Source organism: Uranotaenia lowii, chromosome 3, assembly GCF_029784155.1.
Source record: "Uranotaenia lowii strain MFRU-FL chromosome 3, ASM2978415v1, whole genome shotgun sequence".
Lineage (NCBI taxonomy): Eukaryota > Metazoa > Arthropoda > Insecta > Diptera > Culicidae > Uranotaenia > Uranotaenia lowii.
This window is the reverse complement of record NC_073693.1, coordinates 89,735,985-89,759,360: the sequence shown is the minus strand read 5'-3', so window position 1 is coordinate 89,759,360 and position 23,376 is coordinate 89,735,985. Positions and strand designations below refer to the sequence as shown.

The following is a 23,376-nucleotide window of genomic DNA, read 5'->3' as shown; positions in this document are numbered from 1 at the left end:
CCATCACTGAGAGAATGGTTGTTCGATACAATTTTAAAAGATCTTCTGGATGGGCTCCCCACCAGGTGCCAGTGATTGATCGGAGAAAATTGATTCTTTGTTGGCATTTTCCTTTCAGATACTCAATATGGGCTCTCCAGGTACATTTGGAATCAAACCAAACCCCAAGATACTTAAAACACCTCGATTGAGTGATCGTTCTGCCTAGGAGTTGAAGCTTAGGTTGAGCAGGTCTATGTTTCTTAGAGAAAACAACCATCTCCGTTTTCTGAGGGGAAAACTCAATCCCAAGCCCCAAAGCCCAGGAAGACAATCTGTCTAAAGTATCTTGTAAAGGTCTGTGCAGATGAGACTCAGTAGATCCTGTGACAGACACCACGCCGTCATCTGCAAGTTGTCTTAGAGTGCAGCCTTCAGAGAGACAACTGTCGATATCACTTACGTAAAAGTTGTACAAAAGTGGACTCAAACATGAACCCTGCGGGAGGCCCATGTAAGAGATTCTTCTAACTGCTATATCTCCGTGAGCAAAGTTCAGATGTTTCTCACAAAGCAAGCTGTATAAGATGTTGTTCAATAGTGGAGGCAGACCCCGGGAGTGCAACTTGTCTGATAAAACCTCTATTGAGACTGCATCAAAAGCTCCCTTTATGTCTAGAAACACTGAAGCCATTTGCTCACGTTTTGCGTACGCCATTTGTATCTCTGAAGACAGCAAAGCAAGACAATCGTTTGTCCCTTTGCCCCTTCGAAACCCAATGGTTTGTTATTGTCAATGTGAAAATTGTCGACATTTTGACCTGACTTGAATCATTTATTTTCGGGCAATCCAGCTTATCCCGACAAGTTTTGACTTGTGCTGGATAGAAATTAGGCCTGATTGAACCGGAAGACGGTGGCAAAAACGCTGGTGACTATGGTGAGTAATTTTGGTAACCATATTAAACTTAGAATCTAATTGAAAATCGCTTATTCTTTTCAGAACCTAAGGAGAGAAGATACTCGCCGTTGGCCGTTGTACGTGACCTTCTTACTATGGCTGATGTAGAGAATAAAGTGAGAATTAATATATCTGACGGTAAACACAAAAAATGACTGGGACGATTTCTAGGAGCACAAACCGATTTCAAGGAGCACTCGTACATCCGGTGCCTGGAGCTGGAAGGTAGCCGTTCCCCTGAGAATTATGAGGACCGCAGTAACGCCGTCACGAACAACAGATTAAAACAAAAAAGTTTCAGTACATCAGTGTAGTGTTTTTTAATTCAGAAAATAAATAATTGGAAAGCAAATGAAACATTTTAACTTTAATAAAATTATACTTTAAAAATGATGACAACCAAAAACAATTAAAAAAAAACCGCCATGAGCAAAGATTTTTATTTCAGTGGGTAGGCAATGTTAATAATCGGGTTTTCATGGTTTTACCATGAAAAACTGGAAGCTGTTATAACCATGAAGTTTATATTTTCGGACTCCCGAAGGTATGGAAAATCGCCATTTTTTCATTGTCACGCTGCATAACAATACCCCTTTTTCATGGTTATTTTCGTCGAAAAATATGAATTCCAATGTGCATTTACGGTATCGAGGACGATCATAATCATTGTGTAAACCACAAAATGTATGGTCTGTGAAAATGAAATTCATTGTTTTTTCACGGTGCAATCCTATTCGGGATATACATTAGAGAATAACCGTATGGAAGATGAAACAACAGCTTTTTTTATACAAAAGTGAAGGCAATAAACATAAATAAATTTCATTTCTTACTAAAACGACGAAAACTATACCAATTTTGTGTTATCCGACACCTTATTCGTACCTATCGGAAGAATGCAAAAGAGCTCAAGATTTTGCGCTCATAGCCTTCAAATCGTAGCCAGCGACAATTTTTCCCACTTCTTTTATTGGTCGATATGACTCAACTTCCATCTTATTCTTAGCCATCTGGATGCACTGCTGGTTGCAGAGAGAACATGATGCTGGTTTTCTCACTTGGAGCTCGCGAGGGAGCAGAATCATTACAAAATTTACAAACATGGCGGACTTTTTATCAAATCCGATTTGAACTGACTTCGTACGACATTTTATACGATTTTTCACTATGCAGTCGGAATTGCGATTCGCAACACCATTATAAATGGCTTAAGTTATCGTTTCTGATTCGATTTCAAGTTTGCTGAGTGGTTGTCATCCTTTCTTCGTTCTCGATACACTTTCTAATCATCGAAAGTAGGTTTTCATTCATCGTGCAGTGTTAATGGAAAATTTACTTTCAATCCAATGATACTGTTAAATTGCAATGTTTCATTCCTCGAGTTCACAAACACCCCACTCTCAGTGTCAAGTGTCGGAAATGACTTCCTACCTCAGGAACTTGAGATTGGGCTGGAAAGATTCCATATTTTGACATTTTTTAAAGTTGAAGCCGTGGTTGAATTGAAGGAATCTTTCTGATGTTGAGAATCGAAGTTTATTAATTACTTTTTTTCCAATTCAAACCCCTGTGGAGATGAGATGAAAAATGTACAGAATAGAAATAAAAGTTGTAGAAACAAATACAAAAAATGTGGCAACACTGAAATAGAAGCTTCAAAGTATAAATAAATACACAAATCAAGCTTAACATTTCATAAGGGCTAAACTAGCAGGTAGCTCGAAACGAAAAAAATCGCGTATGAAATTTCGGAACATCTAATCAAATCTTTGTTTAAAAACTGACCACTTTTTGGCGTAACTTCACGTTCCAACGAAAATGCATCAGCAGGAAGTTTTGCCCAATCAAATTTTATCATTTTTTTTTAATAGTTTTAAGTGATTTTAAGATGAAACCGCGTTTATTAGGTAAAGTGCAACCGCGTACATCCGGAATGGCCGTTAACTCGATATGTTCACATTTGGCAGTTTCGCCCTTTTGAAATGTTACGCTAGAAATAAGTTATTGGCAGGGTTGCCAATTTTTTTTTTCCAAAATTCAGAAAACCTTGAATATAAAAATCAGGATAAATCAGGCTTGATCAAAAAAGCAGAACTGAACATTCTTTTTGCCTTTTTAACAAAATTTTTGAGTTATCGATCATAGTGATAATATAAATAATGAGTTTTAGATCCCCTTTTTTAAGTATCTCTTGTCACAGCTCAATGATTTACTAAGCTGTTGGTTAATTTGTGCTTGAGTTTGTGTTTTATTCGCGTATTTTATGCAAAACTGGTCTTAACAGTTTTAAAAATAATTATTGACAGTTTCATCAGTCATCATGATGTAAATTTTTTCTCTTAACAACTTTTTGAAATGAGGAATATTTTCAGCTAATTAAAATTTACTATTTCTAATGAACAAAGTTCTTATCATGGATCTAAAAAAGGTGATAAAAAAAGTTAAAAAAAAATTATACCCTACCAATTCAGCCGTACGATAGTATCTGTTAAAACAAAAAAAAGATGAATCTTAATCAAGAATAAGGTCCTTGATATAAAAAAGGGATCCATAAACCAATTTGACTAAGTTGACATGCGCTTCTTTTAGGTTAATTTATAGATTTTCAAGGCAATTTTTCGAATTCGCGTATGATTGTGTGTGTAACTGTTGCAAAACTCAATTTTTTCAGCATATGACGTTATTATCTAACTTGGAAAGCCTCGATGGATAAATTTACGACTGGTGCTGAAAATATCCACTTTTTGCAACTTGATGCATAAATAACCATTATATTCTCACATAGAGTAAGCAACTTATATATCCGATAGATACCGTTGAGTCTGCCTTTTATATTTTCTAATATAAAAGGCAATATAACCTTCCTATGAAAATTCGTCTAAAAATCTGTTTTCTGTTATTTGAGAATCTAATGATGCCAAAATGTGTAAAAGTACGTTAAATTTCTAATCGACTTTTCAATAATTTTCTCCAGTGATTGAAACGATTTCAGCGATTGATCGATTGAAAAATAAGGTTTTTGCACCTACTTGTTACTCGATACGTTACTTTAATCTTAATTTTTTTTTTAAATACATCCGCTTGCCAAACATACAGTTTTCAACATCAGTTTCCTAACGCACTAAGTTGATTTTTTTAGGCAATTGATAACTGATCTGCCTTTGTTCCAAAGCAAGTTTTGGTTTTTTTTTCTTCAACCATGAATAACATGAAAACAGGTGATTGTAAGCTGAATGTTTTCTGAGTATTGTATTTAAGTTACATTAAAAGGATTCCAATAGTTTTGAAGAAACTATTGATTTTGAACAAATTTTCAAATTTTACAATTTGTAAGGTTGAAAAAAGCGAGATACAGCGACTTTAAGTAAAGAGGCACTCTAGATCTCTGAAGGGATTTTTTTCTGTTAGAGCAGGGCTTTCAGGGAGCATTTAATTAATTCATTGGGGGCCTCAGTAGGATTTTTTTCATTTGAGTGCGACTGGAAACAGTAACAAGCCTCCAAACTAATGTCATATTAACACTTAAGGACGGATTTGGATTAATATGTACATCATTCTGTTTATTTAAACAAATAACTTTCTGACAAAAGTACAAATTCTGGCAAAATCATGCCTGTTTCCAAAAATCATGGGAAAAACGAGGCTTATCAGGTTATCAGGATAAGCTGAAAAAATGTCAGGTACATCCTGAAAAATCAGGAACATTGACAACTTTGATTATTGGTTTAATCTTGTGAGAGACGGACTTGTGAAAGCGAGATTCTGAATAATGACTCAGATTAATCGTCAGTTCACGGCAATGGCATAGTTGATACGATTAACGCAGATAAGAAAGGCTGCTGCTTTGCTTGTTTTGAAATGATGCCAATTCCGGTAAATAAGTGGAACTGAAGAAGGGAGATCAGAAATCAGAGATTTTTTGAAACGATTCCAGTTCCGGTAAATAAGACAAACTGAAGAAACGCAAATCAGAAAGACCGCTGCTTTGATTGTTTTGAAATCATTTCAGTCCCGGTAAATAAGACACGGACTGAAGAAGCGCAGATAAGAAAAGGCTGGTGCTTTGTTCGTTTTGAAATTATACCAGTTTTGGTAAACAAGACGGACTGACGAAGCACAGATAAGAAACGGCTACTGTTTTGTATGTTTGGAAGGATGCCAGTTCCGGTAAATAAAAAGGACTGAAGAAGCGCCAATCAGAAATCAGAAATGTTTTTTCAAAGATACCAGTTCCGGTAAATAAGACGGACTGAAGGTGCGCAGTTAAGAAATGCTGCTGCTTTCTTTGTTTTGAAAAGTCGTCAGTTCCGGTAAATAAGACGAACTGAAGATGCGCAGATAAGAAAAGGTTGCTGTTTTGTTCGTTTTGAACTGATGCCGGTTCCGGTAAATAAGACGAACCGAAGAAGCGCAAATCAGGAAGGTCACTGCTTTCTTTGTTTTGAAAAGATGCCAGATCTGGTAAATAAGACGGACTGAAGACTGTTTTGAAAAGATGCCAGATCTGGTAAATAAGACGGACTGAAGAAGCGCAGAAAAGAATGGCTGCTGCTTTCTTTGTTTTGAAATGATGCTAGTTTCGGTAAATAAAACGGACTGAAGAAGTACAAATCAGGAAGGTCACTGTTTTCTTTGTTTCGAAATGATACCAGTTCTGGTAAATAAGACGAACTGAAGATGCGCAGATAAGAAAAGGATGCTGGTCTGTTCGTTTTGAACTGATGCCAATTCCGGTAAATAAGACGAACTGAAGAAGCGCAGAAAAAAAATGGCTGCTGCTTTCTTTGTTTTGAAATGATGCCAGTTCCGGTAAATAAGACGGACTGAAGGTGCGCAGATAAGAAATGTTGCTGTTTTCTTTGTTTTGAAAAGTCGTCAGTTCCGGTAAATAAGACGAACTGAAGATGCGCAGATAAGAAAAGGTTGCTGTTTTGTTCGTTTTGAACTGATGCCAGTTCCGGTAAATAAGACGAACCGAAGAAGCGCAAATGAGGAAGGTCGCTGCTTTCTTTGTTTTGAAAAGATGCCAGTTCTGGTAAATAAGACGGACTGAAGAAGCGCAAAAAATGGCTGCTGCTATCTTTGTTTTGAAATGATGCCAGTTCTGGCAAATAAAACGGACTGAAAAAGCACAAATCAGGAAGGTCGCTGCTTTCTTTGTTGTGAAAAGATGCCAGATCTGGTAAATAAGACTGACTGAAGAAGCGCAGAAAAGAATGGCTGCTGCTTTCTTTGTTTTGAAATGATGCCAGTTCCGGCAAATAAGATGGACTGAAGACAAGTCCGGTAAATAATACGAACTGAAGAAGCGCAACTCAAAAAGGTCGCTGCTTTTTTTTTGTTTTGAAAAGAATTCAGTTCCAGACGGACTGTAAAGGCTGCTGCTGTAATTGCTTTGGAATAATTCCAATTGTAGAATAAGAAATTGAGCTCGTTGAAAAATTTCAAATCAAACGAAATTTTAATTTTGAAAGAAAGATCAAATGCATTATAAAAGAATCTGATTTGAAAATTGCTTATCGAAATAAAAATTTGAATTTGAGATTCAATGTGAGAAGGAATGTGGAGATGAGATGAAGAACGCACAGAATGAAATAGAAGCTTCTAAGTGTAAACAAAAATCGCAAATCACTTATTGGTCTAATCTTGCGAGAGTCGGATGTGTAAAAGCAAGATTCTGAATTATGATTTAGATTAATCTTCAGATCACCTACCCTCACTTAAGCCTTTCGATTAGTTTTTTTTTCTGCATTTCAATTTTATGACCACTCCATAAAATCGATCAATCGATTAAAATTGAACATTTTCCTTGCAACAGTAAAGGCTTCGCTTTTTGCATCCACTTGCAAATTTATCATGGCTACGTTTATGTTATTGCACAGCGCCGCCGCCGCCATGCACTCATAAAACCGTGTCCATGTTCGAGCCATGACGTTTGGCCAGTGTGATGGCAGACTTTATTAATTTGATGGAATACCTACCACAACACACAACATAACACCGGGGCGGAAGGAGCAATGATTTATCGCCGTTATTCCGCCCTTGTTTCAGCGATTTTTTTACACTTAATTATTATTATCTCTTCTGGCTGGTTGGCTGCCTGGCTGATGCATTTTGTTCCGACCTCGTTTTTATGATTGGCATTTCATCAATTTTTATCCTCCTCCTCTCTCGGTTTGTCTCTTGGCTCGCGGCTTCTGCCGTGGGTCCACTCGGAAGAAGGGGAGGTCGTAATTTTATGAAACGTTCACATCTTTATGTTTGCCATGTTGTTTTTGTTGCTTACTACACGTATAATAAACGAATGACTTTTACACAGACTTACACACCAGATAAGGAAAAATTACTGCCCAAGAATAGTGCAGAGACAGCGAACAATTATTGGCCAGAAAATTATGCAAATTTGGCCAAGTGGGTTGAAGAAAAGTTCCAGTTTTGCCAGACCCATGATGGATAGTGGTCCCAATTGCCGGAAAATGATATTCAATCAAAAACTTAAGACCAGTTAAAATATTCCACGAAAGCTCAGAGAGTTGGTTCCATCGAAAGAAATCAATTTTTTTAACTGGTTCCTCGAAATTGTTCACGATTTCGAAACGATTCGTCTCACTTTATCCACCACATTCATTCATTCAACCATCCATCCATCCATCCATTCAGTCAAATGACTTGGAATTCAGCGAAGGACATCGGGAAAAAAAGTTGATGGAATTGATGCGGTTATTTCTGTTGTTCTTGGCGATCAAACATTAATTTATCGTTCATAATCCTTTATTTGCAATAATAAATGCACCGGGTTATTATTTCTTTTTTTTATTGATTCCTGCTTCTCTGAAATGTTTAAGGAGACGAAATTGGTAATTGTGATTTTTTATTTTTTGATTCCTTCAAGGGAGTTTGATGTTTTCCAACAGACCCTAAGTTTATTTTGAAGGTCCTAAAACTAATGCTTGGCAAGGTCGCCGATTGCATTTGAAAATACAGCAGATATTTGTGTTACAACTTCATGATATATGTACATATGTATATGCTAATTTTGACCAAGAATTGACCTTCAACATTTGTTATTGCTATTTCTTGGAAAGGTCTGAATCTTTAAGTATTTCTCTAAATATCTACTACAATTTTAAGAACATTAGAAAATTCTTAAAAATTTTATCATTTCTTTTATAGAATACTCCAGAAATGGCTTATTTTTGTTCATTTCTGAACAGTCTCCCGCCCTTTAACAAAAATAGGAGTAGATGTAAGCGGGAGGAATTTTTTCATCTCATTATCAAATTTGACTTGTATACCAAATTTAGTAAAGTTATTTAGGAATAGTTCAAGTAGAATATATGTATATTAAAGCACAGACAAAAACATTATCTATCAATACAAACCACAACCAACGTGGTGTAAACTACTCGAATTTTTTTTACAATTAATGAATTAATCTTACGTTGGTTTTGTACGAGAGTATCCATAAAAGTTGGAAGAGAATTTCAAATCGGTAAATCATCACACTACCTGGATTTCATTGAAAAAAGCCCGGATTTTGCCCTAATTTATTCACTTTATTTGGCAAATCAAACAAAAAACAAATTGCTTTGTAAATATTTCTACAAAAGTTTACAAAAATATTTATGAAAGGTGTCTTTGAAGTCTAAAATACGATTTAAAATCGATCGATAAATTTTGATGGGAAAAATTATTTTTCAATTTTTTTCTTTATTTTTGTTGATAAAATTTTGAGTTTTGACTAAGTTTTCCCGGATATTGCTCGGATTTTTGGTCATCAATTTTGAAAACCAATGCTCGAATTTTGCCAGGTTTTTTTTAAATAAAACTTTCGGGATTTGCCTGGTCCGGTTACAGATTCGTGGGAAGTCATCAGGCCGGCTTCATGGAGGGACGGTCTACGACGGACCAGATATTCACATTACGGCAAATCCTCCAAAAATGCCGTGAACACCAAGTCCCTACGCATCATCTATTCATCGACTTCAAAGCCGCATACGACATGATCGACCGTAACGAGCTATGGAAAATCATGGACGAGAACGGCTTTTCCGGGAAGCTAATCAGACTGATCAAGGCGACGATGGATGGAACGCAGTGCTGTGTGCGGATTTCGGGTGAATTGTCGAGTTCATTCGAATCGCGCAGGGGGCTTCGACAAGGTGATGGTCTATCCTGCATGATGTTCAACGTGGCGCTAGAAGGTGTTATTCGACGAGCGGTGGGCGAAATGCGGGGCACGATTTTCAACAGATCCAGTCAACTTATCTGCTTTGCCGATGACATTGATATAGTCGGCAGATCATCTGCGGCGGTGGAGGAGATCTACCGCAAACTGAAACGCGAAGCAGGAAGGATTGGGTTGATGATTAATACGTCCAAGACGAAGTACATGCTGGCCTGCGGATCCGAGACCGACCGAACCCGCTTGTCCAGTAATAACAAGGTCACGATCGACGGCGACGAGCTGGAGATAGTCGAAGACTTTGTCTATCTCGGCTCACTGGTGACCGCAGACAATGACACCAGCCGTGAGATCCGGAGGCGAATTATCAGCGGAAGTCGTGCCTACTATGGACTCCACAAGCAACTGCGGTCGAGAAGACTTTGCCCTCGCACGAAGTGTAACCTGTATATGACGCTTATTAGACCGGTTGTTCTCTACGGGCACGAGACATGGATATTGCTCGAGGAGGACCTGCGTACACTCGGGGTATTCGAGCGACGAGTGTTAAGAACCATCTTTGGCGGCGTACAGGAGAACGGAGTGTGGAGGCGAAGGATGAACCACGAGCTCGCGCGACTCTACGGCGAACCCAGTATCCAGAAGGTGGTGAAAGCCGGCCGGATACGCTGGGCGGGACATGTTGCGAGAATGCCGGACGACTGTCCTGCAAAACAGGTGTTCGCTACGAATCCGGTAGGAACAAGACGAGCGGGGGCGCAACGAGCGAGGTGGTTAGACCAAGTGGAGCGTGATCTGGCGAACGTGGGGTGCCCGAGAAATTGGAGAACGGTTGCCATGGACCGAGTGAATTTTAGGAATTATGTTCGTCAAGTTATGTCGTGAGACGGAATACTATGTAAATAATAAATAAATAAAAATAACTGGTCCGGTTACGTGCTGAAAAAATTCTGGCAACTTAGTATAGGAGCCCTCTTCTTTTTTTCTTTTTTTCTTTTTTTCTTTTTTTCTTTTTTCATGCACTTACAGTACAATAAATTGTCAAATTATATCATGACTTGTCAATCAATGTGATGTCATAATGTAAAATTTAGTTTAGTAGCAAGTTTGATGGAAATCTCTAATAACTTTATGGATATTGTCATAGTTCACAGTTTTTTTGTATGGGAGCTTTAACCAATTTTTTTTTTTTGAAAATTCAATCAATTATCTTTTCATGTATAAATTTTTATGTTAGGTTTATGTTTTCGACCGGGAAGATGTTTTTTAATTTTAATTTTTGGCTTTTTAGGGTCTGAGATCTTAATCAAGCAACTTTTTATTTGAAATACCCGACGTTTCGACCATTATCCAATTAAGGAAGTTATCAATCAATAACAGCAGGCAGAAAATTCCCTCGAGAAAGACGACAAAAAATGGTCGAAACGTCGGGTATTTCAAATAAAGTGAAAAGCAGACGAACCAGCCAAAGGCAAAAAAAAAAGTGAAAAGCCAAAAATCAAAATTTAAAAACAAACTTTTATGTGAAACAGTCTCTTGAAAATAATTTAAGTTTTGTGATATTTTGTTTATTTTTTATGGAAGCCCTCCTTCACGAAAACGGAAAAAATACCGGGTGGTCAGCGAACCGGGAAAACCGGGAAAACCGGGAATTTCAAATCAAAACCGGGAAAATTGTTTATAAATTACGTTTCCTAAATAAAAACATATTAATTCTTTGAATTCATTCATTTCACTAAGACGTAACTTTTTCTCAGAAACTTTACAATCAATATTCTATATCTATATTCTATATATACCTTCAAATTTTAAATCCAGGAAAAAAGTGAAAGGAATTTACAAAATTTCTAAATGCTGCGTCTTAATAGTTTGGATGTGAATTCATATGTTGAAAACAGGCAGTTTTCTATTGAATCCACATCTTGAAAACTAAGATTTAATCTTAACATCTATCTTATATGAATTTGAATTATTATACACTAGTCCAAAATTGATGATGTTAAAATCTGTACCAGGAGCTATTTTTTTTTTTTCAGAAAATCACATTATACTGAAACGAAACTTGAGAAAATTAGCGAAAATTTTACAAACACATTTAAACTGTGAGAATTAAGAGCCGACTAAAATATCGAATAAATTTGATGCAAAAATTTGAATGTTAATAGAACAACGTTTAAAAAAAATATAAATTGAGTTATCCATCCATGAAGACCTAACTCGGTCGACTTATTTTCTGAAAAGCAACTTTTTACAAAGATCTGATGATCGAAGGTTGTTTTTAGATAAAATGAACGATGAGATTTTTTTTGACGTGACTTAACTTATTTTCAATTGTTTTCAATCAAGTTTACAATACCTTTATATATAAAATAAATCAAAATTTATCATAACCATACTTCAAATTTTTATTTTATTGATAAAGTAAAAAAAAAAATAATTGAAAATCAAACCTTTTTTGTTTGTGTTTTATGTACTAACACACTAATTAACGTAAGTTTAAAAATCAAACATATAATTTCTGAGAAACGACATAACCTCGAAGCACTTATTTTATTTGGTTTCGAACATGTTTTCTGATAATTTAGCTCAATAATAACTATTGAAAATCGGGAATCGTCCCATACGGGAAAAAAGCCGGAAACAAAAAAAAATAAGATGCCACAATTTTATCCGGTTAAATGATAAACGCACAGAAGGCAGAAGATGTAACAAGATACAAAGTTTTATGTGATTTTTGTTTAAATTTTTCGCCTAAACTAGTAGAATTTGAAATGGAAAAATCGAATAAAACATGCATTTTTAAGATAGGACTGAAAATCCTGACTTAAAATTTAGAAAAATTTACCAGAATTTAGGTTAATAGCAAGCATCTAGAACCCAGCGTATTCTAATTGTTTTTTTTTTCAAATGCATTCAATAAAAAACATGATTAAGTATCCAATATGGGAACCAAAATAAATTTCAAGCGTAGCATAAATAAGGTTCATCGGAATCTGTTTAAGGAGCTTTAAAAGTAAAATATCAAAATATCAATCAGTAGATTTCAATAGTAAAATTCAGTATTTCAACTTTAAATTTTATAAGTATTATATAAATGGCATATATCAAAACTATAACTTATTTCATGAACAAAAAAAATGAAGCCTTTTACCTTATTAGCGAAGATGGCGTGAATGACTGAAAAGAAGATAACAATTTTCGTTGCCAGATTTTTTTCAGCAAGTATCCGGGCCGGACAAACCGGGCAATTTTTATATAAAAACCTGGAAAAATCCGGGCATTCGATTTCAAATTGACGACCATAATTCCGGGCAATATCCGGGCACATTTTGTCAAAATTCAAAAATTCATCATCAAAAATCAAGAAAAAAAAAATTGAAAAAAAAGTTTTCAACAAAGCTCATCAATAAATTTTGAACCGTATTTTAAGCTTCATAAAAACCTTTCATGATTATTTATATAAAACTTGCTCAAAAAATTTCGTTTTGGAGGTGTTTGTTGTTCTTTTTTTGTTTGATTTGCCAAATAAAGTGAAAAAATCCGGGCCAAATCCGGGTATCTTTCAATAAAATCCGGGCAACTGGGCTAACCCGGATAAAACCGAGCAATCTGGCAACCTTACCATAAAATCTCAATAGGAAAAACCGGGAAAAAACGGGAATTTGAAAATGGAAACTCGCTGGCCATCCTGATCTTATTTTAAATCATCTCACAACTTTAAAACCTGGATGTGTTCCAAATTTTTATCAAAATAATTTAAAAACTGTTCGGGTTCTGTCACATGTTATATGGATTTTTCATGGGACCCCCCTCCCTCTTTAAAAAAAATGAGAAGGGGGTTTTATATAACAAATCATCGGAATATGTCAAAACATGTTCAACAATTCAACAAATCATATCAACGTGTTCAATTTGTTTTGTAGAAAATTTGATAGATATTGCATAAAAATTACATAAGTTGTGACATATAATATGACAATTTTGTATGGAACCTCCCCCCCCCCCCCCTGGGAGTCGAAAAGTTCTAAAATTATTATAGAAACCATCCCCGGTCCTGAAAACGGTCAAATGCCAAATTTCTGACCGGTTCAGTAGTTTCTGAGTCTATAGGGAATAAACAGACAGACAGACAGACAAACATTCATATTTATTCACATAAACTAGCTACCCCTTCCATAGAAAAAAAAAGAATGTTCGTTAAAACAATTAAATCAAAATAAACATCCTTTTAAATTAAATTTCAACATTTTTCAAAAGCGAATTATTTTTCATAGCATCTGAACTTCTAGATTATCTTAAGATCTAGATAGGAGGAATCTACAGAACAATAAATGATCCTTTAAAAAAATCGCCCTCTTGATGTGGGTGGAGTATTGAAATACAGGCAAATTTGTAAATAATCAAAAAGTGTGCCAAATCAATATTTAACAAAAATGCATCAAGGATTTTAAAGTTTTGGTAATTTTTTATGGAAACCTCCCCTTTCTGGACTTGGAAGGGTTTGAAAGTATTATAAAAACCATTCCCGGTCTTGAAAACGGCTACCCAAAAAAAAAATCACGTTGATTGATTCAGTAGATTCCGGAAAATGTTCGAATTGTGTCATATTTTTATTTATTTTGTATGAGAGCCCCCCCTCTCTTCATTTGGAGGGGTTTGAAAGTATAATCGAATTTATTCTCGGTTTTCAAAACGGCTCCACGCCAAATTTCACTTTGGTCGTTTCAGCTATTTCCAAAAATTGCTCGAATTGTGTAATTTTTTGGAAATTTTGTATGGGAGCCTCCTCTTTGGATTTGGAGAGATTGGAAAGTGCTGTAAAAACCATTCTTGGTCTTTAAAACGGCTATACATAAACTTTCAATCGGTTCAGTAGTTTTGAAAATGTTTCGAAATTTGTCAAATTTTTGTTAATTTTGTATGGGAGACCCCTCTTTTTGGATTTAGAGAGGTTTGAAAGTATTATAAATATCATTCTCGCTCTTGGAAACAACTGCCCACCAAATTTGGCGTGTATCGTTTCAGTAGTTTCCGAAAATGTTTCAAATTGTGTCACTGTTTTTTAACTTTGTATGGAAGCCCCCCTCCCTCCTCTTTTAAATCGGAGCGCTTTGAAAGTATTTTAAAAACCACCTCCGACCCCAAAAACTTTTACAAACCAAATTTCACATTAATCGGTTTAGTATTTTTCGAATCTTTAGGGAACAGACAAACATTCATTTTTATATAGATTAATCCCTGAACAGTAAAACATGAATAAGCAACACGAGTATCGGTCATTGTCGCCATCTATCTTTCTCAAAGTGTTGCCGTTTTTTATTCCACTCTTTGGGGCCTGCCTTATTATGCACCCCGAGAAAATGTTGCTTCAAGTTGATGAAAGAAAGACGAAAGGCCTGTGATGACGACGACGAGGACGACGACGATCCGAGAAGTTTTGTTAACAAGTTCTGTTTGATGGTTCTATTTGTTTGTTGTTTAATTTAATCATTATAAAAAAAACCTGTTCGTTCCTCATTCATGCATCCACTACGAGGGATCGAGACCCAAGTCGGGGGAAAGATATTGAATTTATTCTCCCCGTTTTGTACTCTCACCCGGTCATTTCTGTAGAGGCAAATACTTACCAGAAGAAATGCAGGACTTGCATCCGAATGAGAATGGTCAGTAAATTTGTTATATCAGCCCGTGTTTAATGTTGAATTTTCAATTTTTAAAATCAAGAATAAATTTTTATTTTGTTGAGGACTGATGTTTTATTAAAAAATCGACAATTTAAATTCAAGTTGAATTTGGTTTTTACAAATCTTTCAAAACATCGACATTTCCTTAGTATGGATGTTAAAGCCCCATCGAGGGTCAGGACCAAGAGCGGCCTCCCGGAGTAAGATTAATTATTTATGAAAATGCATCACGTCTCTTCACCGTCGTCGGAAGATGCAGGTTTGATGATGCAGTGTGAAAATCGTGGTATTGCTGGAATGGAAACCGATCTGTTCGAGAACAAATGGAAATGAACGATGTTTAAGGTGCTCTGCACCTTTCCTTAGACCATCAACGAACAGCGATGCAGTTGTTCTATTTGTTTTAGCAATTAGACCCCTTCTCGGCCCTTCGGTGGGGATTTCTTCGTTCAAGAGTTTTATTTTATCGTTTGATGGTGTCTCGGTTTCGTATGCAGATTGACCTCAAGGAAAAATTTCTTCTTTCGTTACCTGTGCACGGAAAAAAATGCTGAAGAAATTCTTGCGATAGTTAGCACCAATGTCTAATCATGTTATGATGCATCGTCTGCATCGTGGGCTTTCAGGAGGGCTACATTCCTCTTGTTACCTTCCTACTATCATCTCAACTGATCAATTTCTTTATAAACCTTTTTTCTCCTTTCTTTTTCCTTTACAGGTACATGAAGTATCTCTATCCGTACGAGTGCGAGAAGAAAAATTTCAGCTCCCCGGCCGAACTTCAGGCCGCCATCGATGGAAATAGGCGCGAGGGTCGACGAACTGGCTACGGGCAGTTTGATTCGGTAAGTATTTACAGAAATTTTACGGTATTTACTGTAATTTTACAGTATTTACAGAGATTTAGATGCCGTAGTTTGCTCTCAATGTTGGCATGGCTAGATTTTAGCACAGTTCTCATTTTTTAATTGCTTTTTCTTAATATTGACTGATCGAATTTCATTTTTTTCAAACTCAAAATGAAAGCTTTCATGGCTTGACATTTTAATCTTAAAAATAACAAAACAAATTTAGAAAGACAAAAAAAGAAAAGATTAAACAAGATTAAACACAAAAATAAAAGCAAAAAAGTTTTGGTAGAAAAAATCTTCCTATAAAAACTTTAAAAAAGATGAATCTACATGAAGATAGAATAAAATAAAATAAACCGAAAAGTTGAAATATGAAAATTTGTAAAATTATGAAAAAATAAAGATGAGATAGAACATTATGAAAATTGACAAAACGGTACACCAAAATGTACACAGTATTTAACGTTATGATAAATGAAGAATAAAAGAAATAAAACAAGAAAAAAAACGACAAAACATGGAAGTAAAATTGGAAACCAGAAAATCCAAGAAGATTGAACAAGAAACAAAAGACAAGAAAAAACAAGACAGAACAAGGCAAAATAAGACAAAACAAGAATTAACAAATCAAAACCAAACAAGACATAATAGGTTAATAAAATGACAACAAGACAAACCAAGAAAAAGACAAAATAAAACAAAACAGGGCAAAAAATGACAAGTTAGAACAAGCCAGAACACACCCACACACCCAGACAAAATAAGACAATGAATACGGATAAGGCATAACAAGATTAAACAAGACACAAAAGAAAAAACAGGACAAAGAAGACAGATAAAGACAAAACAAGAAAATACAAAACAAAATAAGAAAATACAAAACAAAATAATGCAAAACGGGGTAAAAAATGACAAGACCAGAAAAGACATAACCAGATGTAACAAGGAAAAATCAGATAAAATAAGACAAAACAAGCCAAACAAGACAAAACAAGACAAACCAAGGCAAAACAAGACAAGACAAAACAAGCCAAAACAAGACAAAACAGGACAAAACAAGACAAAACAAGATAAAACGAGACAAACAAGATAAACAAGACAAAATAAGACAAAACAAGCCAAAACAAAACCTGACGAGAAAAAAAAACAAGACAAAACAAGATAAAATGAGCCAAAACAAGAGAAAACAAGTCAAAACACGACAAAACAAGACAAAAAAAGTCAAATCAAGACAAAACAAGACAAAACAAGACAAATCAAAACAAAACAAGACAAAACAAGATAAAACAAGACTAAACAAGACAAAACAAGTCAAAACAAGACAAAGCAAGACAAAACAAGACAAAACAAGTCAGAACAAGACCTACCGAGAAAAAAACAAAACAAATCAAGATGAAATGAGTCAAAACAAGAAAAAATAAGTCAAAACAAGACAATGCAAGACAAAATAAAACAAAATATGACAAAACAAGACAAAACAAGTCAAATCAAGACAAAACAAGACAAAACAAGACAAAACAAGACAAAACAAGGCAAATCAAGACAAAACAAGACAAACCAGATAAAACAAGACAAAACAAGCCAAAACAAGACAAAACAAGGCAAAACAAGACAAAGCAAGACAAAACAAGACAAAACAAGTCAGAACAAGACCTACCGAGAAAAAAACAAAACAAATCAAGATGAAATGAGTCAAAACAAGAAAAAATAAGTCAAAACAAGACAATGCAAGACAAAATAAAACAAAATATGACAAAACAAGACAAAACAAGTCAAATCAAGACAAAACAAGACAAAACAAGACAAAACTAGACAAAACAAGGCAAATCAAGACAAAACAAGACAAACCAGATAAAACAAGACAAAACAAGCCAAAACAAGACAAAACGAGAAAAAAAAACAAGATAAAACGAGAAATAAAACCAAGACAAAACAAGTCAAAACAAGACAAAACAAGACAAAACAAGACAAAACAAGACAAAACAAGACAAAACAAGACAAAACAAGACAAAACAAGACAAACAAGACAAAACAAGACAAAACAAGACAAAACAATACAAAATAAGACAAAAGAAGACAAAACAAGACAAAACAAGTCAGAACAAGACCAACCGAGAAAAAAACGAAACGAATCAAGATGAAATGAGTCAAAACAAGAAAAAACAAGTCAAAACAAGACAATACAAGACAAAATAAAACAAAACAAGACAAAACAAGGCAAATCAAGACAAAACAAGACAAACCAGATAAAACAAGACAAAACAAGTTAAAACAAGCCAAAACAAGACAAAACAAGGCAAAACAAGACAAAGCAAGACAGTACAAGACAAAACGAGAAAAAAAACAAGATAAAACGAGAAATAAAACCAAGACAAAACAAGACAAAACAAGACAAATCAAGACAAAACAAGACAAAACAAGACAAAACAAGGCAAATCAAGACAAAACAAGACAAACCAGATAAAACAAGACAAAACAAGTCAAAACAAGCCAAAACAAGACAAAACAAGGCAAAACAAGACAATACAAGACAAAACAAGACAAAACGAGAAAAAAACAAGATAAAACGAGAAATAAAACCAAGACAAAACAAGACAAAACAAGACACAACAAGACAAAACAAGACAAAACAAAACAAAACAAGACAAAACAAGACAAAACAAGACAAAACAAGACAAAACAAGACAAAACAAGACAAAACAAGACAAAACAAGACAAAACAAGACAAAACAAGACAAAACAAGACAAAACAAGACAAAACAAGACAAAACAAAACAAAACAAGACAAAACAAGACAAAACAAGACAAAACAAGACAAAATAAGACAAAACAAGACAAAACAAGACAAAACAAGACAAAACAAGACAAAACAAGACAAAACAAGACAAAACAAGACAAAACAAGACAAAACAAGACAAAACAAGACAAAACCAGACAAAACCAGATGAAAAAAGACAAAACAAGACAAAATAAAACAAAACAAAACAAAAAAACATAATAATACAAAACAAGACCATAAAAGACAAAACAAGACAAAATGAAAAAAAAAAACAAGATAAAATGAACCAAAACAAAAGAAAACATGAGAAATCAAGATAAAACAAGTCATGAAAGGCAAAACAGGCCATAGCAAAGCAAAACCATTCTAAACCAGAAAAAAACAAGACAAAACAAGACAACATTTTTATTAATGTAGTCGGCAAAGCTACTAGGGATTTTTTTTTATTATCTGACAATTGAGATTGAAAATTTGGATCATTATTTTTGTAGATTTAAAACTTTTATTATTTTTCGAGTGAGATTTGGTAAACTTTTTATTGTATATAAAATAAAAGAATATTTCAAAGCTTTGTTATTTTTCATCGAAAAACATAAAAAAGCACAAAAAAACGCATTGAAATTTTATTAGTTCTCGTAAATAAAATTTTTGAAAAAATTTAAGTAGTGACCTAAACCACGCAAAATTGTAAACAAGCTTTAAAATGTGTCTAATAGAACCGTCTGCATCACAGAATATTCGGCAAAAAATATTATTATGTAGTCCAATTTATGATGCAATTTTCATTTGAAAACACCTAAGTGGGCCAACAATTCCTTTAAGAGTTATAAAAGAAATAATTGCAATAAATCTCTTTTTTTGCATCGAATACAAACAATGATCGAACAACTTCACTCACATTTGAAGGTAGCGCGCTACGAATTCTTTAAAAAAAAATTAAATTCTTAATAAATATTTTATTTGGATAACTGATTGAATTTTAACGCTTTTTAATATGCTTTTTTTATGATTTCCGTTGAAAAAAGACAGAGTTTGGAAACTTTGAAATCTTGTTTTGTTTTATTGACAAAAAAAAAATCCAACTCGAAAAATAAAAATGATAGAAATCTGAAAAAAAGTGTTTTAAGTTATCAAAATTTTCAAATCTGGGGAAGATCCGAAGACCCCCGGCGCAAGTTATCAGATAATAAAAATAAAATTCCCTACTGCAATTGATGGTATTTCTTTTTATTTTTAGAATTTATTATTATGGTGACTATTTTTAATTAACAAATGGTTTTATTAAAACATTTTACTTACAAAGTGTTTAAGTGCCGGGAGTATTTTTCCTAATTGTGGGTTAGTAAGAGGGGGGGACCTTCTTGAAAATGATCTTTTTTCTTTTAGTCTGTAAGGAAATTTTTCATGGAAAGGTTTGCAAGTTTCATTTAGCTTAGCATGTCTTATTAGATCGCCGCAAGCTTTGTATGGAAATTTCAAATTTGTAAATTTTAACACCTTGATTGTTTTTGCTGCCAGAGATAGCAATAACAATTTTGAAAGCGATCCATCCAGTCCGGAATTAGCGCAACGAGTTTTAATTTTGTATGGAAATTTGTATGGGAAAACAAAATTTTTCATTCAAAAATCGTCATAAATGTACTGAAAGATTCAAAAACTATAACTTTGGATGAAAATTATTCATTTATTCTTGTATAATTCAGTTTAATTCTTGTGAACGAAGAAGATTCCTAAATTTTACCCCACGAAAAATTTTCCATCTACAATTTTTTTTCAACATTAATTTTCTCAATTTTTGCTCTTTTGTGTTGTGAGCCTTCTTGACTGAATAATTCAACTGAATCAAAGAGATCGAAAGATTCCTTTTAATTCAACCACGGTAAATGAAAAGTTCAGATACCAACTTTCGTATTCGAAAACGCTCACTGAAGAAGATTTTAATTGGCTATCGAAATACCGGTATTTGAACTTTTCATTTATCGTGGTTGAATTAAAAAGAATCTTTCGATTTTTTGATTCAGTCATTTTATGCGTTTTTGATTGCTTTTTTGAAAGCTGTGAGAATAAAATATTTAAAAAAACTGCTTTACATTGCCGGATAATTTATTGATTTATAAAACCTTTGCAAAAATATTTCATGAAATTATCACAAGATTTAGCGAGCATAGTCTGCCATTTTTAAATACTTTTCAATCGATTCAGATTTTTTTCTTGAATTGGTTATATCTTTTATCATAAAACGCTTAGCTGCTTGTCATGTTAGCAAAAAATAAAGCATTAGAATAGTCAAATCAAAGAATCAAAGACCAACTTCATTTCAAGCTTATCTGAATTTTCTGTATTTAATGTGCAATTTTTTTTTCTTTACCAATTTCTATACAAAATTGAAACGCGTTGCGCTTATTCTGAAATCAAACAAATCACCTCAAATTTTATACTGATGATTGGTGACCCAAAAGGCATCGAAAAAACATTTGGGAGCAAAGAGTCATTTTTGCAGCGGTCTAATGCCTTATTCATAGACAATAGTTTTGTTGATTTTATTTGGTTCCGGCATGAATTTTTATCATAAACCGTTACAACTCTTTCCAAAAACTGCTCAGTTTTTTGTCGAAAAATAAAAAAAAATGCTGCAAAAACGCTGCACCAAATTTGATAAATTGAGTAGATAAAATAAAAAAAATCCATGAATTTAACAACCTGTATCTTCATCTTTACGAGAGTTTTTCGGTCGATGATCTTTTTTGAATTACTATCAAATAAAAATTAAATAAATGTGAATCAGAAAGGACAAAGCATGATGGCTGCAACTGTAAAATAAGAAAAATTAATTCAATAAGACTTATGCGTGTGCTTGCAGGTGCGCATATTTCAATTCAGACATTCTAGGAAAATCTAACACAAAATTTTAATTATGAACATTGAATTCTGCGTTGAGATAGGCATAGGTATCTCATATGCAAATTCTCTATAAAGTTTTGGAATAACTGCGTATTTTATTGAAGTGAATTTTTGTTATGTTGAAAGATCAAAGGTCAGTAATAAAGATTTATCATAGAAACTCGTCCGTTTCTTTTTAATTTCCAACTTAAATTATTAATGCGTCAAAATGACGTTCTCAGTAAAGATAGTGTTAAATCGTTTAAATTAAAATTTAAAAAATGTTAGGAAACTAGTGAAACAATCAAAAATACAAAATATGTTGAAAGGGCTTGTGATCTAGCACCGTATGCATGTCAGTTGCTTCTTGAGCCGATGTCCGTGAGTTCGAACCCTAAAGTTAACATCGAACACAGTTGCTCCGGATAAGTTTTATAATAACTGTCCACCAACTGCAACATTGATATAAAGTCGCAAAGGCTACAAAGATGCTAATGAACATTTTTTTCAAATAAAGGATTAAAAAAATTAAGTATAAGTAAGTTAAAAACTGATCTTTAGAGAATGAAAGCCGATGATCGTCGATTGCGTTTTGAAATTAGATAAGTATCAAATATTAATTGAAAAATTAGAAACAAAATTCGATGTTTTGAACTTTTGTTATAGGAAAAAAAGAGTTTGAAGGTTGCATAATTCCCACTTTTTCCAATGTTGTGCCTGTATTATCGATTTAAAATATTGAAATCTGAGTTGGAATTCAATTTCGATCTAAAAAAGGGAATTTGTGATTATTTATTCATGAAACATGGCGCCAAACAAGGCAACAATAAACATAAAAATGTGCTTAGCTATGTTCCAATCCCACCATTCCAAGATTATTAAATTAAAATACACCCGAGAACCTCGGTCCAATCACGACCCTTTCTGTTCTGGCCTTCAATCGAAATGCAAATCTCCATTCCGAGATCAATCACTCGTAGGATTGCTCACGTTCCGCGTTCGTTCATTCATCAGCTTCCATACAAGAAAAACGAACACGAGAACCAGGCTAAACAAACAGGCCATAAAACGGTTGCAAATTGATCCAATGTTTTGGAATCCCCCGCTGGCGGTGTTCGTTTACAAACTCTAACCCCACTTCTTATGGTATTGATTCGGATTTAACGGTTTTTCTTCTTTTGTTTTTCTTTTGCAATTTAATTCCAGCCATCGGTTCAACGTTCCCCGATTCCGCAGGGTATCCAGCAGATGTCACCACTCTCGTTAGTGACCCACGTCAATCAGCAGCAGCATCACCGTTTGTTGGGAGCCCCGAACGTCGGTCAGATTCCTAATATGTTGCCGGCCGAATTCGAACAACGCATGCTAGACTACATCAAACTGTTCCAGCCGAAGGAAATGAAGCGGGAACAGAGTCCGGAACAGCAGATTACCCCTAGGGATGCACTGAACGCGCTCGAGATGTCCCGCGTAGCCCTCTGGAACATGTACAACAACAACACCAGCCCACCGAACTCGCTCAACACAAGCCCACCGGAAATGCAAAGGTATGATTACAGGGTTTTATTGATTAAATCATATGCTAACGCTAATTTTTCTTATTGCAGGGAAGCCTTGAACCTCGCCGAGTCCCCGCCACACCACCAATCGATCAAACGCGAGCGTGAGTACCCGATGGACTTCACGGATCGTTCGGCAATGGGCCGCGACTTCCACCACAGCGGGCTACCGCCAGCAAAACGTAGCAACTCGATTGCAGCCGTAGCCGCAGCACAGCTTCAGGCCGCCCAACAGCAACAACAGCAGCTCCATCACCCGGGCATGCTCCACCCGAGATCTCTCACACCACAAAAGCTGAACCTTTCCTCGCACGAAGATGACGACGATGTCCGCTCCGATGGCACACCCATAAACCTGCGAGGAGAAAATGGACTCTCGAGACATCACCGAGACGAAGATATGCATGACGACGAGGAAGAGGAAGACGAAGACGAGGACATGAACATGACCGGAGATGATCTTCAACCACCACCACATCACCCCCTTGCGTTGAATCG

General features: G+C 34.8%; 1 protein-coding gene across 1 annotated transcript in view; it reads left to right on the top strand.

Moving 5' to 3' along the window:
* LOC129752384 (protein dead ringer) overlaps window positions 1-23,376 on the top strand; it is a 282,636-nt gene that overhangs the window by 252,601 nt on the left and 6,659 nt on the right. The window contains exons 7-9 of the mRNA XM_055748174.1: window positions 15,528-15,654; window positions 22,526-22,866; window positions 22,927-23,375. Coding sequence (XP_055604149.1) covers window positions 15,528-15,654; window positions 22,526-22,866; window positions 22,927-23,375 — 917 coding nt within the window. The remainder of the gene's footprint in view (window positions 1-15,527; window positions 15,655-22,525; window positions 22,867-22,926; window position 23,376) is intronic.